General features: G+C 42.7%; 1 protein-coding gene across 4 annotated transcripts in view; it reads right to left on the reverse strand.

The window, feature by feature from the left end:
* The window catches only part of BMPER (BMP binding endothelial regulator), a 153,666-nt gene that overhangs the window by 100,322 nt on the left and 34,243 nt on the right, over window positions 1-19,101 (reverse strand). For 3 of the 4 annotated variants that reach the window (XM_086742977.1, XM_086742976.1, XM_086742975.1), the window contains exons 4-6: window positions 16,749-16,831; window positions 15,414-15,504; window positions 14,346-14,428 (exon numbers count right to left, since the gene is read on the reverse strand). In XM_086742977.1, coding sequence (XP_086599103.1) covers window positions 14,346-14,428; window positions 15,414-15,504; window positions 16,749-16,831 — 257 coding nt within the window. Of the gene's footprint in view, window positions 1-14,345; window positions 14,429-15,413; window positions 15,505-16,748; window positions 16,832-17,095; window positions 17,158-19,101 lie in introns of all 4 variants that reach the window. The other variant, XM_086742978.1, reaches the window with a different exon arrangement.

Raw genomic sequence — 19,101 nt, forward strand, 5'->3', positions numbered from 1 at the left:
AAAGGGCTGCGACGTCGGCCTAGCCCGCCTGAACCCACGCGCGCCTTCAGGCGCGCTCCCCGCCGCCGCCGCCAGGTGGCGCTGGGCAACAGCGCGGAGCTCCCGCCCTCCCGCGCGCCCGGCGGGGCGGGGTCAGGCACTCACCCACGGGGGAATGTGGGGACGCGCGGGGCCGGGGTATCCGGAGACTCCGGGAGCTGTGCGCGGACACGCGTACACACACACAGAGACATGCGGAAGCACACGTGCACAAAAAAAAAAAAGAGGCGCTCACATGAACACATACGTGTGCACACAGCAGCACACGCGTGAACACACGAGCAGACACACCTGTGCGTATAGAGGTACGCACACACAACTTTTCCCATTTCACTGGGGATATTCCACTTAAAAAAAAATTTTAAAAACCCTCTCTCTCCCTTGCCCCCCTTCACCCCCGCTTCCCCCCCCCAACCCCCCATCATACTACTTTTTTGCAATATGGCAGAACAATCCATTTAGACTAAATTTCCCATTTGGCCTCCAAGCCATTACACAAGTTGTGACCGTAAAGTTTGCCAGTATTTGCTCTTGAGTATCAAAACAGTAAGTTACAAATGCAGGACTCAATCTACCCCTGAGTTCACACCATTGAAATGAACCTAATTAAACCAGGAAATCGTGGGTCATGTGGGATTACGCAAAAAAAAAAAACAACGTTGTTTTTCAAAATTTAGAGATAGCACATAGCAATCTCCAAAGACAGCAGTCTGCTGTTTTGACAGCATTCTAGCAATAGGTGATAAAATTACGCAGTGGACATAATTAGTTTCTCTTTTTTATACCACCCAACCCGGCTCTCAGATTCCAATTTAATGAACAAAGTTATCTCAACTTTATCATAGAAAACCACATTCATTTTAATATTTGTAAGCTTTTAACTTCAGCATTGTTTAATTCAGATAAAAGGAGGAGACGTCGAGTCTAAGTGAAATTGGGTTTAAAAGGGCGAGAACAAACTTCTTCCTTAGGGCCAGGGTTTCAAAGCTGGTGCTGTTAAGATTGTTTTCCTTTATGCACTGAAATGTTGGAACTCTGAGTCCTCAAAAAAAAACCCCTCCAATTTAATTTCTGTCAACAGACTGCAGAGAAACATCTTGATAATATTTCATAGGGATGACACGTCCTCATTCTGGTGTTCTGGCTGTTGTAGACAAATTGTCACACTCCTACACATTTTCAACATATTTATTCTGATTTATTAAACCAGTAATTTTGCAAGCTATTATAGAAGATTAAATTTTATCCAAATTACTGTTCAGCATAGGGGAAACGGGGAAGTGGGGTTTAATGCATTCTACCCAGAGACTGTGTGCTTAAATAATTTTTAATTAATAATATTAAATTGTTGTTCTGTAGTTGAACCACAAATATGCTTGTTGGCATTCTAGATATGAATATTTCAGGCTATTCTGATGAGGCATGTGTGGTATGCTACATTTTATTTTAGTTTTCCTTCCGTGGGCAAGTATCATCCTTAGAAGGAAGTCTTCTGTCTGATAAAAGTTGATACAAATTTCAAATGACATTTGAGAAATTATTTTTGTGATGTTGACTTAAAGCTTCTACTCCCAGAATGACTGGTTTACTTTGCTTGCAAGAGCACAAATATTGTATAAACCCAGTACACCAGAAATTATGAATTCTTTATTTGCCTTTGCTTTCTTTCATCTGCCCACTTCCAGGACACATCTTACGTGTGCTTCCCCATTTTCATAAACATGAGTATTTAGAAGAAGATAGATTTCAAAATGAAGGAGAGATGAAGGAATTTGTGGGGAGCTCGAAATTGCAGATTTTTATCTCTGGATATCATCTGGATGCCCCTGGGTTTTCATGGGCAAGCTGACACCTCCCCTTGCTGTGGCAGCTCCAGGGTACCAGTGAGTTTGAGCCCTGCTCACTCCCCTTGGAGCATCACGTGGTTTACACATTGTTTTGCAACCACTACCTCATGAAGGAAAATTTTATTCCCTAAGCATGACTTGGCTCATCTCTGCTAAACCTTGTCATATCCTGAGAAGGGAACATCCTCTCTCTTTGAAACTCATTGCCCTACATGAAAAATCAGACAGGAATAAAAAAAAATATTGTAATCAGAGTATACTGAGCTACTCACTAAAGTCTGAAGAGCAGTATTGGGGAACTAAGCAAAATCAGAGAATGGTTTGGGTTGGAAAGGACCTTTAAAGGTCATCCAGTCCAACACCCCTGCAAGGAGCAGGGACATCTTCAACTAGACCAGGTCGCTCAGAGCCCCGCCCAACCTGGCCTTGAATGTTTCCAGGGATGGAGTATCCACCACCTTTCTGGGCAACCTGTTCCAGTGTTCCACCACCATGGTAAAAAATGTCTTCCTCACATTGTTCTGGTTTTGTTAGTGAGGGGGGGCCTAAGGTGGTAGTTTCTGTAGGAAACTGCTAGAAGTCGCTCCCCTTTGTTCAGTGGACTCGGCCGGGCCTAGGGCGGACCCGCTGCTGGCCAAGGCCGAGCCAATTGGTAGCAGAATGTCCCGTGATAACGCCTCTGCAATAACGTATTTAAGTAGGGGAAAACAGGAAAAAGAGGGAGGAGAAGATGTGACACAGCTGAGCGGGGGGCAGAGAGGGGGAGGCGCGAGCCTCATGGGCCTTGCAGGCCTCACCCTCTGGCCTCCCGCCGGGCAGCCGACTGGGCCCAACTCGGCCCGGCCCGGCTGCAAGAAGTGGAGAGGAGATGAGAAGTGAATAAGACGTAAAAAGGATCCTGAGAGACGTCTGCCAGCCTGTTGTGAGGAACGGCTGCAGATGCCAAGGTCAGTTCAGAAGGAGGGGGAGGAGTAATATGGCTCCTGGCCAAGATTCCTCTGCAACTCGTGGTGAAGACCATGGTGGAGCGGGTTGTCCCCCTGCAGCCCATGGAGGTCCACGGAGGGGCAGAGATCCACCTGCAGCCCGTGGAGGACCCCACGCCAGAGCAGGTGGAGGCCTGAAGGAGGCTGTGGCCCGTGGAGGGCCCGCTGGGACAGCTGTTCTAGAGGGACTGCACCCCGTGGAAGAGATGACCCACGCCGGAGCAGTTTCACAAAGGACTGTGGCCCGTGGGAGGGACCCCACGCTGGAGCAGAGGAGGAATGCGAGGAGTTCTTCCCCTGACGATGATACAGCGGCGTAAAACAACGCGTGATGAACTGACCGCGACCCCCATTCCCTTTTCCCGCCCCGTGCCGCTCGGGAGGGGAAGGTAGTAGAGATAATGTTAAGCCCGGGAAGAGGGAGGGGTGGGGGGAGGTTATCTTGTTCCCTGTCTCATTCTCCTGCTAATTTTAGAAAATAAATGAATAGTTTTCCCCAAGTCGAGTCTGTTTTGCCCGTGACGGTAACTTTAAGGATTTCTCCCCGTCCTTATCTCAAACCTTGAGCCGTTTTTCTTATATCATCTCCCCCTGTTCTCTCAGAGGGTGGGGGGAGCGGGAGAGAGACTGCGTAGTCTGGTCCCGATCGGGGCTGAACTACGACACACATCTAGTCTAAATCTTCCCTCTTTTCGTTTAAAACCATTAGCATTTGTATCACTACAGGCCGTACTAAAAAGCTTGTCCCCATCTTTTGAAATTCAAGTCTACTTTGGGAACTTTGCCACGTTGTCTTTCTGTAAGTTTGAAGAAAGTCCAAGATAAAGGATTTCCCAGAGACTGACAGCAATGAGAGGCAGACAGATAAGGTATTTAGAAATAGAAACACAGGCACTCATTATGAAAACTGCAAAAAGTACTGTTAATCATTAGATGTATTAATAGTTTCCTTGTTAGCCTCTTGTGTGACTCAGAGAAATACTGCAAAAACAGTTTCAGGGGAACAATAGCAAATGTGCTACACAGGTTGACCATATTTCTGTTGATGTACAAGCATGTTTGTTCTCCCTCCATCCCCCTTGGCCCTCAAATTAGCCTGTAACTTGCTCCTCATTTTATATTGCTTGCTGTTACCTCTGCTGCGCTGAATACTCAGAAAACAAGAATGTGTCCTCCAAACACCATAAACGCTAAAGCTTCAAGCGATGGCCATTTGAACAAGGCGTAAAACCCCACAGCCCGTACTTTAGGAGGCAGAGCTATTACTGCTGACCACGAGGAATGTAACAACACCACGGGGAAAGAAAATGCCTCTCTGGCTTGGTTTCCACCAGGTGTCGACTTTTATGGGTTCTAGTCCCATTTAGCTACTTTATAAAATGCTCACTGTGTTCGAATCAGGTTCACAGTCAAAAAGACAAAGTCATAGTAGCAGATGCTGTGCAAGTACTACTGATAAGAGATTTTACATGTGCATGTCAACTACAAAGAGCAGTGGATAGTAGAAGATACAATAAACATATGATTTTCCCTCCACACATGGTCCCAGACATCTACATACCCATACTTGCTTAAGTGCAGCACTAAAAAACCTAGATGGGGAGGAATGATAATTGCAGGAACCTTGGGGAATTAAAAAAAAAGCTGACCTCAAAAGACAGACAGTAGGTCAGTTCAGCTGGCTGCTGAAAGAATAAATAGTGCATCAGCAACTGAGATGCTAGGAAAAATTGCTATTTAGCTGCATTCAGGAGAAGGAAAGTTATGTTGCAACTAGAGAGGGGGCAGAGAACAGACTGACCACTGAAAAGCACGAAATCCTGAGACTGCTTGGAATTAATTATTTTCACGTTTTCAAATTTTTGTTCAGCATGTTGAAAATGTGGCTGCAAGGCAGAGGATGGTAAAAGGAACAAGACTCTCCTCATTGTTATGCTCTCAGTGCTGAGGCCAGGTCTGTTTTTTCCTGTGAAGAAAGATACTGTTGGCATGGGCACATTAGCTTCTGTCCTACTCTCAGAAAAGTTCTGGTGCTATGTTCTGGAGAAAGAAAAGAAAAAAGGGCAAAAGGAACCACACAAAGCATGCAAGCTGCTCAAATCCTTTTGGGCTTAGATGCCTTAAACATCAGATCTAAGCCTGCTGGAAATCTGGACTTTGCACTTTCAATTGCATTCGCTCTGACACCCGAGTAGGGGCGATAAAGAAATTTCCATTTCAATGATTTTAGAACAAAATATTGAGTAATGCTCCTAAAATCCAGTTTAAAACAAAAACAACAAAAAAAAATCCCCAAAACAAAAAAAACCCCACACATCTGCTTTCTGTAGAAAATCTCAATACTTTGTTACAAAGCTTCTGGCAGAGAGCTGAAAACCTTCTGGGTTTTCAATGAAGCTTTGGATTGTCAAGTTTAATGGTGTTCTAGTCATGTTTGGGACAGAAGTTTAGGTACTGTGGGAGTGCAACTTCCTGGAAGAAAGTTAAGACATCCAGGCAATTTCTATCATTAGAGTTAGAAGGCATTTTTAAGGACTCACTATTCATATTCAAGCACCTACAATGGAATCTGGAGGCTTACGTCCCACTGCTGACTCTAACCCCAAGTTGCCCGCAAGGATTTCTGCACCTTTCCTTCAGATTGATGTACCCACTGCAGAGTGCCAAAGATGTTATGATAGTTTGGCTGCTAGTCAAATTTTATTTCTGACAGGTTAAAGGCAGAATGAGTAAATCACTGTCATGTCTCCAAGAACTTTTTTCTTTTCTGTTTCCCGTGTTTGTTTTGACAGCCAATTAATTATTCTGCATATCTTGCTCTCAGTCTAAGAGGATGAGTTTTTTATAAAAAAGTTACAGCCTGTCACAATCCTGAAAATAATTTGCTGGGTATCATTTTCCTCCCCTTGACTATCCAATGTGTTTCTCTTATCATTAAATAAGGCAACAAAAGTATAAATATGTTCATTAGCATTTTAAAAGTTGATGGAATCCAAGGAGTCGTTCTATATGACTGGTTTGTTGTAAGAAATGTTAATTTATCACATATCCCAGCTGGAGAATAGTTTATCATGAGGGTTGGAAATTTGCTGCCTTATCAACACAAAATGCTACCAGGGCAGAAAACAAAAGCAATGCTGTAGGATGCAGTGGAAGGAGCAAGGAGAATTTAAGCAGACTAATAGCAAGTCAAAATGGAATTTGACAGTCACACTAGATCTCAACAGCAATTCAAACTTAATGATCCCAAGTTTCACTTCACATCTTCTACAAAAGACATTAAATATGAACAAAGTCAATGGCTACAGCACATTTATTTAAACTATATTAATTGTTGCAGAGGTCAGATTTGAGAGGGGAAAAACCTAAAACCCAAAGCCCCACATGTAACAATGGATTGCCTCCAATCTTTAATTTTTTATCTTTTTTTACTTGTGAAAATCAGACAAAGGAAAACAAGTAGGTGTTACGCAGTTAATTAAGCCCTCTTGTGTAAATTAATTGAGCAGTATTGTGTATACTAAGACATCTTGTCTCAGGACATGGAGGGCTGTGTGCAAGTTTAAAATCATTAACTATTGTTATCCAATAACAAACCCCAATAAACCAAGTTTATTTAAACTGAAAGGGTGACAAACATGAAAGCCAAAGCACTCCTGCTCTTCTCAGCCTTTCCTTCATTTTAACACCAGCCAGAAGGGTCTTGGACTCTTCATAAAATGTTTGGCAAACAAAGGCCCTGTTAATTGACAAGCTATTGCTTTTACTGCTTCCTACCACAACTTTGGGTCTTTTAGACCCAAATCAATTCTGCACACAAGCGTTCCCACAATATGCCACACGCATTCCCATTTGAAGCCACTTACAAGAAGTGCTACAGCCATCTCACATAAAACCTTTGTCTTCTCCGGGCACTTCTGAAACAACATGCAACCCTTTCATCCCCTGCTGGCCAGCAGGTTCTATTTTTGTTTGTTTGTTTGTTTGTTTTGCCTGCTTTAACTAGGCTCTGTGTTTTCTGCCATCTTACTGCTTTGTTTTCCCTCCAAGATAGTTCCCAGCCTTTGCAAGGAGTGAGTTATAGCAGTCTTTGCAGCCCAATGCTACTGAAAAAAATAGTCCCCTCATCAGAGGCTGCCTGTTAACAGCTCTTCTTTATTGTTAAAGCTCTGTGTACTTAATTCTTCTTTGTCAATAAGAACAATCACTCTCAGCCTGTTAATTAGGAAAAGTTTAACAAGACAGGGGACAGACACCTGACAGCATAAGCTCTGTTCATTTGCTCTCAAGAATGACAGCAACCTACACTCGAGGTATAAGCCTTTATTATCATAATTTAAAAGTGGTCAACCTGCTTTTTTTTTTCTTTATATGCTTTAGGAGTGCAAAATCCATCCCATTTTGTGCATTCATTTTCTTTAAATGGCAAGAAGTCCTGGATACTTTTTCTCTGCAGTGTAAAAGGTTGTTCATGCAATGCACAGTTGGAGGGTGTTGCTAATCAGTATTCACTTAGGCCCTTCAGGTACCCAGGAAGTTTTAAATCTTTCATGTCTTCTAGTATCACTTCATTCATTCATTATCACAATACCATCTTGGATCATCAAACTGGAAATACAGTCTCTGTCTAAACAGAAGCCTTATAAAGACAGAGCTCCTTCCTCCAATTCCTCAGCGTTTCCACCCTCCTTTTCCATCAGGAAAAATTCCCCACAGAAATCTCCCAAATCACACTTTTATCTTTCTTCACACTCTCTTCTCTGGGGACAGGAATACATGTCCTTATGATATAAAGCACAATGGGCACTCATCTTTGACTGGTGGCCATAGATGCCATCTCAGAAATAATAACAACTGGGTAGTACTACCAATATGAAACGATGGAGAAAAAGGAAGAACAGGTAGAGGTAGACCCCTCTGACTGCACAGTCAGAGGAGCAGGGATCATGCCGAAGCATGGAAGGTAAATTTGAACTGAATACTGAAGGGGAGCAGGGGCAAACAAAAGGCTCTGAGGAAGGAAGGGATATGAGAATCATAGAATCTTTAAGGTTGGAAAAGAGCTCCAAGATCATCAAGTCCAACCATCAACCTAACACCACCATGTCCACTAAACCATGTCCTGAAGTGACATGTCTACACGTCCTTTGAACACCTCCAGGGATGTTGACTCCACCACTTCCCTGGGCAGCCTGTTCCAGTGCCTGACCACTCTTTCAGTAAATAATTTTTTCCAATCTAAACTTCCCCTGCCACAACTTGAGGCCATTTCCTCTCATCCTAACACAAGTTATTTGGGAGAAGAGACCAAGACCCGCCTCCCTACAACCTCCTTTCGGGTAGCTGTAGAGAGCAACAAGGTCTCCCCTCGTCCTCCTTTTCTCTAGACTAAACAATCCCAGTTCCCTCAGCTGCTCCTCATAAGGCTTGTGCTCCAGACCCCTCACCAGCCTTGTTGCCCTTCTCTGGACATGCTCCAGCAACTCAATGTCCTTCTTGTACTGAGGGGCCCAAAACTGAAGAGTGTTCTGGGCTCATGATCCTTAAAGAGGCATCTAGATCTGCAGGAAGCTACTCAATACCTCTGCTCTCGGAAATGTACCCAAATGGGGCACAGTCTCTCACTGCACAGAAAAACACTCTCCCTCACCAAAATTAAAAACATGACAAAGGGTTTCTGCTGCCTGAGCTGGGAACACTCAGACTAGGTGAGCTAGGAAGCTCTGCAGGTAGGAGAGATGTAGGACAAAATTCAAATATCCACAGAGGGAGCAAATGAGACCTTGCCACAAGAAGGATGCTTTCTAAAGTCTGAGATTTGAACTGCTTATGAACATGAACCATTTATGCTTAATAATTACACTGAATTATCCCACTTGCATTGTTATTCCAGAGTTTACGTGTATTTTGGAAAAATAGTGATTAATTTGAAACATTATTACTTTTATTAAAATTACTTTAAACTTTTTTTCAGACACATTTTTTGAGATAATGCTTGCATTTTTTGAAGGAAATCAAAAAGAATGATTAAAAATGGCTATGCATGTCAATGAGGGAAAAGAAAAAAAAAACCCTCACATTGCCTTCTAAACCATGTTTTAATTTAAATGTCCAAACTGTTTTTTTAACTTTGATATTTCCAAAATTAAAGGCATTTAGTATTTCAGACATGGCATATGGAATGTGCCCCATGGCAGTGGGTATACTTTTTGAAGTTTGAAGAAAATCAGATAAAGAAAGAATAAATAACAGGACACTGTCTATGTCTCTATGCCGCATTATTTTTGTTGCTGAAGTTCAGCACATACCAGGGCCTTGCTCTTCCACACCTACCTGCACAGCCATACTTCTCCACCTACCTGGAAGATTGTGTTTTTATTAGGCTAGTCAGAAAATCAAACTTTCTAGCCTTGCAAAAAATCTGCAGACAAACTTAAGGGGGGGTTCCCAAGGAGACATGCAAGCATGTCTCCATATCTCATTTCTGAACGCTTACTGCTCTCCATTTGCATCCACCCATAAGCCAATTGCTTCTACTTATGTCAGTAACTTCGAGAAAGTGAACACTCCTCCTACCAAAAGACCAACTCTTTGCTTTTCCACCCCTGACTACAGCTCTTTGTCTCCATTTCTTAGCCCCTGAAGTGGTGGCAGAGAGTGTCTGCTGGTGTCTGGAGCTGTATCAAAGCAGCAGTTGGAGTAAATGGAAATTTGGGAAGGTCAGCATTTGGCACTGCACTGAGGGTGGACATTTGAATTTGGACATGGCTTCTGCTACCAGCCTTCACTGAGGATACATTTAATTGGGCGTTCCCCTGAGTTTCCCAGTGGACTGGAGGACCTCCCCCTCAGTCTGTTGTGGTGGGAACGTATTTCAGCAGCTCCCAGTATCTGTTAAAGCCAAGCTGCTAAAGCACTATCAGGGTGCTTTATCACCCAACTGACTGCAGGGGTGGGATCCATCTCAGCTATCTTCAGCCATCTCAGAGACCAGGGGGCCAGGTAGGCTCTCCCTGTAGTTGGTGGAGGAAGATAGGCATCTGCAGAGAGTAATCCATCCCACCTCTCTCTCTCTGCATTAACTGAAGAGGAGCCCAGATAAGTAGTTCAGACCAGACACATTACTTCTGAATGGCTGGAGCTAGACAAGATGAATTCCATCATCAGTGCCCAAAGCACTAACATATGTAGTTTCTCATTACTTATCACAGTCACAACGCCTGTTATTCATTGATTTAGAAACAGATTTTCTTGGTGCGATTTCCTTTTCTTTGTGCAAAACTTTCATTATGCAGGTTTTGTACCCTAGCACTCAGGAACATAAGTGACAGGACATTTCCTGCACAAACCCACAAGTACACCTGCAGACCAGGAGCTGTGTGCGTCTCAAGTCCCTTTGAGCATGCCTGAGCAGTGGTGTAAAAGCCCCTAAGGATGCAAAGGAGGTTGAGCAGAGGCTGCTTTTAAATTCAGGTCTCCAAGGCCCCCATATCCCTGTGCTCTACTTCCAGCCATTTGGGTTTTGCTCTCTTCAAATCATTTTGGAAGAGCAGCTAAGAGGCGAGCATTGCTTTTGCAAAATGATGCTGCTTGGGGAGCAAACACACCATCGACCTTGCCAACAGTTGTTCCCACAACATGCCTCCCTGCAGGACAGACAAACAGCATAACCCTTCCCATTCCCAACTCTCGGCTATCCCAGCAATGCCATAATCCAGCCTCCAACTGTTTCCGGAGCAGGACCGTTCCCCTTCTCCCCACGGGGGTGTGGAGGAAGACAAGGCTTGGGCTGCGGCATCTCCATTGTCCTGTGCGCTCTCAGCATGGTGGTACCTCGTACCGCTACATGCCTTGCATGCCGAAATGCGCAGCATCCACGGTCTGGGAAACAGCGGTGTGAGTCAGAAGGGGCTAGTTATGAGTTCGGATACTACCGTGTAAATATAAGCTTCTCCATGGTTACTGCTCTCACGCAAGGTCACTTTCCTGCCAAACCTCCTCTCCTCCCTCCCTGGCTCTCTCTTCTCTCCCCTTCACCATTTTTTTTTTTTTTTTTTTTTACCAAACATGCTACATCAAAAGAGAAAATGAAAACATTTAAGATAATCACAGTCTGAGTATTTTAATGCAGGCTGTAGGAAAGGAAATATGTAAGCCAAGTGCTCTCACTGTGCAAGCAGAAACACACTCTCGACCTCATAAAAGTAGTATCTGAGAAATAAAACTTGATTAAAGCAGCCAGTCCTTCATTTAAGTAGGTGCTTATGGTAGGGAAAACATCCAAGGTTTCTCTAGAACAGGCCGCTGGCCTATCACGAAAAGCAGGAAAGGCCAGACAGCTGAATTATTGCGAGAGAGCTGGGATTCAGCTGGGGTGCGAGGAGATCCCTATTATCCCATCCACCTTTCCTACACAAATGCCTCTCCCCAGAGAAACCAAGTCATTAAAAGCCAGCTCATTCACTCCTGACAGGCAATATGCATTGAGTGAGAGGTGATACATTTTCATTTTCAGCAAGAAATCTTAGTCGCCCCAAGGAACAGCTCGCTCAGGAGAGTGGTAATGGAATACAGGGCCTTTCATCTCCGCCTCACCACTGCAAGCATGGCCTGGCTCGGTAGCAAACCAAAAGTTATTAGCTAATGGGTTGTTTCGGTTACCTACATGAAATGAGTTTGGTGGGTTTGGTCTGGTTTTCAGTAGACAATAACTAGAACCATAAGTGGCATTAAACAGAAACCCTATTAACAAGTTGAGCATGGGGTGGGTAAGGACTGAGTGAATCACCCATGCGTAGCCATGACGTTGCTTTCCCTACCCTTCGGGGACGAGGAGCACAAAAGGAAGCCCCACGGTCAGTCAGTGCTCTGCTGAGACAAGGATTCCCAACTTCTAAGGTCCCTGCTTTGTCCTCATTTGCACAAGCAGAAACAACAACAACAAAAAATCTTAACAACCATTTCACATTCTTTAGGAGCTCAGTAATATCTACTAGGCATCGCTTTGAGCTGAAGATACCACAACCTTGAAATACCAAAGAGCATTCCAAAGATGGGGGCTTCACAGTCCAAGCCTGCTAACTTTTGAATGCATAATTTTGCAACTGTAAAATTTCTTTTTTGTAAGTAATTCCTCATTTTAATACATTTAGTGAGTGTAGGGCAGCCCTGCGTCTCCCTGGGAAAACAAACCCCAGCCATCCCTCCTTACTTTCTTCCTGTTCAGCGCTGCCTGCAGTCCCAGTCTGAGCTTCCCCCGGGACAGTGATGGCCTATGGAGTCCAGAATAATCCAGTTAGAAAAGCTTACTCCCAAGTAAAATGCAGAATTCACCCTGAAGTGAAGATATCTTGAATCCTTACACCACCACCACCCCCTCTTGACAGTAATTTATGCCACTTCCTCTGCCACGTTTCCACAAATAGTTACAACCTCAAATCCCAGAAAAATCTAATACGAGGTGAGGAGCCACCTTTCATCTATTAAGGCCTGCACAAGTTACAGCATATCACACACAAGCCTGTTGCCATCACATTGCCTGACTAGATAGGTATCTCTAAAGAAGACATCCACCAACTGCTTAGATAAGAGATTCACTGGGGATCCATTCCCCAAAGGGAATGGGATGTAAAGCAGGCAGCAAACCACTATCACAGCCCTGAGTATCTTCTCGTTATTTGCTTCCAATTTAAATTGCATAGGAATTAGCATGGGCCCCAATTCTGAAGGAAACGGGCAAGATGCAGTAAGAAAAGGCACTGCAAAGAGAGGGAAAAAAGGTCAGGTGCGGCTTACACACGGGTGGCATTTCTTTTGCTGTCAGTAAGATTCAGAATTAGAGCTGGAGATTTTACACAGATGTCAAAAACATCCAAAACTATCAGACCACCTTTCTCAGAGGGATTGTTAAGTCTCTTGCTTGAGGCTTTAAATCTCTACCAGTAGCTGATGTGTTTCCTTCTCTAACGTACCTGGGACTGGTAACTGTCAAGGAAAGACCTTAGGGTCTGACCCTATATACCCTGTATTTCTTTATCTTTTCTCTCCCAGATACACATACACACAAATATGCTCTTCCCAGCACAGTTGCTTTTGCTATTTAGAGAACAAAGGAAAGTTGATCAAGGAGATATTGGCATGCCAACAACTGGGCAACAGGAAATATCTGTACAGTACTTAGGAAAGAGCAAAGCACAGCCTGTAAAGACTCAAGCATGTCTCCATAGACTTCTAAACCATTCAGACCTGCCTTCCTCTGAGGAACACGACTTAGGAAAGCCAGAGTATAAAGCTGCTGCTTTACAGCTGAAGCCAAAGTGAGAGGGGGACCCATCGAGTACAGAGGGAGCAATGTTCCTCAGACTGGGATATGAGGCATTCAGCAGAGCAGGAGCCCAGGGTGTATATCACCATGACATGTGATGGCATATTTTCGTTATTACAGGATTAAAACTTAATGCAAAAGAAAAAAAAAACACACCCAAGCAGCCTAATTCTCCACAGTAGCAGTGATGTGTATTAATTTAGTGTAAATTAATTTTGCAGATTATCAGGATTTTTTTCCTGAAAAACAGTCCATGTTCTCTGCAGCAGCTTTATTAAATGTGTGTGAGTGTGTGTGTCTATTTATAAATACGTATTATTTTTTTTAATTCTATCCTTCTCTTCTCCCTTCTGTATTTTATTTTCATGATGCAGGAGAGATGTGTCTGGTACTGACAAAACTCTTGGAATTCTAGTGGCATGTAAAGTTTCCTGGCCTTGCATTTTCTGCTGATAACTAGCCCATCAGTTGCAATAAAAGCAGTTATTTGAACTTTGCATTTTACTGGTCTCACACATCACACCAATGAAGTCAAAGTTATCTGCCCAAACTCATACAGCATTATCTTTTAACTTAATGGAAGTGAGAGAGAAGCCTGTGCTCATTACCCAAAGGATGCAATTATTACTTCCTCTCTATATTGTTGCTAGTCGAGGATAAAATCCAGGATATGACCTTTTCATTAAGCGTCAAGCCAAAATTCACCTGGGACAGCCTAGGGAGGCTACCCTCATCCTTTCACTCAGTAATTCAGAGCAAAGGTCCTTGCCACATACAGCTTATAGGAATCCTTGTGAAAGATAAGGAAACATCTAATAAATGTTGATCAATAGATGAAACCTCAATAGCTTTCTGTCTCCTCCTGCATGATCCCATCACAAAAAAAAAAAAAAAAATTAACACATCTAGCCTCTGCCAAATATCCTTCTCTATCTGTGCACAGTGTGAGGTCACAAAAAAAAAGATGATAAACAGAGAATAGGAGTGATATAATGTATTACTGCAGTAAAATCTTCAGTAGAAACTTGAACTCCAAGAAGAATGCAGAATACTGTCGAATTCCTTATATTTTTTGCTTTGTTTTGGCAACAATAACATGCCTTTTGAAGTTCATACAGGGAGATACAATGCCAAAAGGCAAATACTTACAATACAAGAGCACTTGGTACATTTATTTCCTTCAGGCCTAAATTCTTCTCCTTCATTGTAATGTCTCCCTTCAAATATACAACCTGGAATACAGCATTTGAGTAAGTTTAGCTCATTACAGCACGTTGCCTTTTCCCTATAACACATCCCACCATAGGACAATATGAAAAGCATATTTGTATCCTATCTGATACAAATAACTTCAGAAGCCTTTACAAAGGCCTTGAGAATGCCAGAACATCTTTTGGAGGAAAGAAAGCATCCTTCTATAGCAGATAAATTTGCACCAGTGAAGTTAAGGCCAAATCATGTCTTCCTGGCTTTGAAGCACTTTTCTAAGCTGATTGCTTTTTACTACTTATACTTATTCCCTGAGTTCATAATAGATGTTGGCAGAAATTATAACAAATTAGAATATAATAAACCCATTATATCACAACTGGGGCAGTGCTTACCTACAAATCCTCTGTTAAAATCAAATTAGCCTACAAAACCTTGTTAATTGGCCACTGTGCTTCACAAACTCAATCCGTTCCCACTGCCCTTCAAAAAGTGAGTCTCCTTTTAAAGGATTACTCTTATACTTCCACTTCTAACAAAATCCTAGTCATCAGCCAGGCAAACTCAGCTGACAGACCCTCTGAAAAAATGACATCAATACATATAGAATCATAGAATGTTTAGGGTTGGAAGGGACCTTCAAAGGTCATCTAGTCCAACCCCCCTGCAAGAAGCAGGGACATCTTCGACTAGATCAGGTTGCTCAGAGCCCCATCCAACCTGGCCTTGAACGTTTCCAGGGATGGGGCATCAACCACCTCTCTGGGCAACCTGTTCCAGTGTTCTACCACAGGCTATTGTCTATGCATCCCCAAGTCTGCATGTCCTCTACTAAAAAATAATAAGCATGCTCTTCTTGTGTCATTTAGTGCATTGCGAGCCACTGGCCTGCATTTTAGTAACTTGTCAAGTGTAACGGAGAACTTAGAGGCAACCTCTCAGGTAATGATGGTTATCATTAGAAATACAGTTGCACATGTGGAACAGCATCTTCCCATGAGATCTCACCTGGACACACAGGACAACACATTCCCATGAGTTTCAAAGGGTTTTTGCAATGGACAACACACTGTACCTCCGACTCTACTATCACTCCTTCCTGAAAAAGAAGCAGATCAGACATATTCATTGTTAGCATTGTGGTTGCTTTAACAAGCAAAAAATCCACAATTACTAGCTGTACAATTAAAGCGTGGCACATGCTGCAGAGCACTGGATTTCAAAACCTGCTGCCTGGTATCAGGATTCAGGTTAATCCACAGCCAGAAGATCCACTTGAGTCTCCCTGACTCCAGACACAGGATTTGCCTTAAAATGCACCAGGTAAGAAACCAAGTACCTTCTTAGGAAAAGGAATCCTGCTTTATCAGGAATCCTTAGCCTCAGTAATCTGCCATGCAGCCCTGGTGAAAACAGGCCAGACACAAGGCATTCTCCTCCCTCTCCTCTCAGAGGAAAAAAAGACTTAGAAAGCAGATAAAAGCATCTTGTTCTGTAGAGGGGAGACGCTTATCTTTGATGCTTCGCCTGATAAGTATTAGTAAATTAACATTTCCTGTACTTCTTGTTCTCGAAGTCAAGAGTCCTCCTGAACAAATCTGGCTGTGAGGCTCTGTGCACAAAAAGATTGCTACTTATTTTGCTGCTTGCAGCTTTGCATTTGGAGGCAAGGGACATCTGTTTTTCAAATGTGTGGGTCTAGGGTAAATAGGATCACCTAGTTTTGCATTTAGACACTGAAATAGGCAATAAAGAATTGCTCATTTCATGTAGCTGGTAGTGGTCAGAGAATCTAAATTCAAGCTATGAGTATCTTTTTGTAAAGTGCAAGAATACAGAATACTGCTGCTCCAACTTCATTCTTCTCAGCACACTTGTCTTTAAAAACATGGGTCTCTGTAGAGTAGAAGTATCACAGAAAAAGAGAAAAATCTTGAAACCCTTTTCTTGTATTTGTAGAAGCTCTTCATACTCATTCATCCTTCCTCTTTTGAACAGTTTCAATTCTTAGTAGCTGCCTGAGTGTTATTATTAAAACTGGATCAAATTATTGGCAAAAAAATTAACAGACAGAAGCTAAAATTCCCTACATAATTACTTGTGCACACCTCTCCTTCAGCAGTAGTTGGGTATCACAATAATCAAGTCATATAAAATCTGTGCTTCTAAATGTTGGCTTATAGCTGGCCATATCTGAGAGGATTTAAACTGCTTTAAATGCAAAGTCCATATTATGCTTTGGGTATAAAATATTTCAGGTTATTTGGATTGGATTAAAAAAGGCTCAGAATTTCATGAGAGAAGCTCGCGACTCAATTACCATGATGCTGATGACATCCTTACCTGGCACTGGTATGTAACACAAGGATTGCTAGGGAGGTGCCATTTCATAGAGCTGTTGTACGTATTTCCTCCAAAACTGCAATCTAGAGGATGAGACAGAAGTACATCAGTTCAGCTGAACGCAATGATCCCATGGCAGGCTGCTGATGAGGATCACAGAGCAACATCCTAAATGTGCCCCATCCTCTACCCTGCGTTAACAGAAGAGGTAGAGCTGAGTGCTGGGACTGACAAGAGGGATCATGACCTGGGAGAGCTGGAAGCGACCTCCTTCCCTCCGGTATCTGCTCCTGGTACGTGACTGGTCAAACTCTGTTCAAGACCAACCAAAATCAGTGATAATTTACCTAAAAATTGATGTTGGTTGTTATTCCACAGTCCATTCAAGAACTGCTCAGCCATTCATGCACTGGAGTAGGAAGAGGGAGGAGAGAGGGTAAGACCTGTAAATGTTCATCATCCAGCCTGGCCAGGCTATCCTCATCCATCAACCGAAACCCCCGGGAACAGCTCGTCAGCCAGCGCAGCTTGGCATGGATGCAGACATCGGCAGAGCTGCCCCTCCTTCATACCTTTTCACTTCATGACAACAGAGATCAATACGCACATAAACTAAAAGCCATCAGGCTGTTCTGTGTGGGTGGTGAATATCTGAGTGGAGACATTTTGGCATGCTTTTTTTTTTTTGGTGCAAAATGAAGTTTAATTTTTTGGGAAAAAAAAGAATTATTTTCACATTTTTTATTACCTGTTCCTACTAGTTTCCCTCCCCACTCTTTCAGTGTTTTCTGGTATTCCGCCAAAAAAAAAAAAAAAAAAAAAGGAACACAAAGAAAAGAATAAAATAACTCACCAGAAAAGCAAAACTAGAAAAGACATATTAAGTGGAAATGAAGTACTTGTTTTAAAAGAGTTAGCTCACTAACGAAAAATTGTTTCAATTAAAAATTAAGTCTTTAGAAATCTAAAGTGTTCCTGAAAAAAAAAATAAAAGCAACATGTATCCCATTTTCTGCAGGAAAAATGCCCATTTTCCATTTAAGCATTTTTATTCCATAAAACCAACAGGAGTCCTGCCAGAGACTTTGAAACACAGGCATGTACATAGAGTCACCAAGCACAAAACTAAAATCAGTCGAACAATGCCCACAACGCCATTCTGTTTCCACACCCTCCCTCTAAGTCATTCTCTGCTGTGCAGGGCACACCATCCTGAATTTCTTTGGGCTACTTTTTACACTCTTCTGAAAATAAAGACAAATTATCCATCCTACACCAGAAGATCATTGACCCCAGTGTTTTTAAGAAAACTTCAGGGTCACAGCTCTGAACTGCTAAGGAACTTAAAATCATTTTGAATTCAACCTAAAATTTAAAGGAAATCTGATCTATAAAGATCATTTTAAAATGTGTTAACTGCCTCCAGTTAAGATCTTAAACAACTGAAGACTTGTACTTCAGGATATGCAGTACTCAGAAATTTTTCCAGACTAAGTACGGAGCAACACAGGAGAATTCTGCAGATGCCGTGGCTGTTTCACTTACCTCAGCTGAAACAGGTATGTTTTTAAAAGAGTTGATCAGCAGTCTAAGGGCTGGCTGTGATAATTTAATCTTTGACAAACATTGAAAGGTACAAAGCATACATCTGAGTCTTGCAATTTTTTAAATAGCAAAGCCCCTATGAAGCGTTTTTGAAAAATAAAGTGTTCAGATTCTCAGCATATTAAATACAGTTCTGTGCGAGCTCTCACACATGCAGGCCAACATGTGAAAAGAGGAATGTGAAGCCTTATGCTCCTCTTATGCATTTTGAAGTCCCATTCTGAGAAACACCAAGCTAACCTTGTGGCGCAGCCTCACTGACTGCCCATGGCAAACCCTGATGAATAGCAGAGCCTATTCAAGGCGTTTTAGTGTCCTCAAGTTGCAGAAGTTCTGGCCGTACTGGCATACTGGTCCCAGTCCAAGAAAGAGTTTATACATGTGCTTGATGGAACAAGCTGTGTTGTTAAATATCCATGTGCGTGTTTTACCAGGTGAGTCTGGTGTCTTCAGCACCATGTGTAATCAAGGGCCAGGTTGGAAACTCCTAACAAATGCAAAATACCTTATGTTATTTAATTTAAAATGTTTTCTTGTTCTTTAATTTAAAGTGTTTTCTCTGTAAGAAGGCTAATGAGCCTGGGCTAATCTGCGTGTGCGGATGTGCACACTGAACAGAAATTTTCAGTTCAAGGCTTAGTCTGGCCAAGAAAGCATGAAGGTGGTGCGTCCGTGCAGTCACCACTGCTCTCGCTTGAAGGGCATCTCCAAGCTATGCTACAAAATCCTCCGCCCCGCAGTGGTGGCT

This window comes from Chlamydotis macqueenii, chromosome 2 (genome assembly GCF_036417535.1).
Source record: "Chlamydotis macqueenii isolate bChlMac1 chromosome 2, bChlMac1.mat, whole genome shotgun sequence".
NCBI lineage: Eukaryota > Metazoa > Chordata > Aves > Otidiformes > Otididae > Chlamydotis > Chlamydotis macqueenii.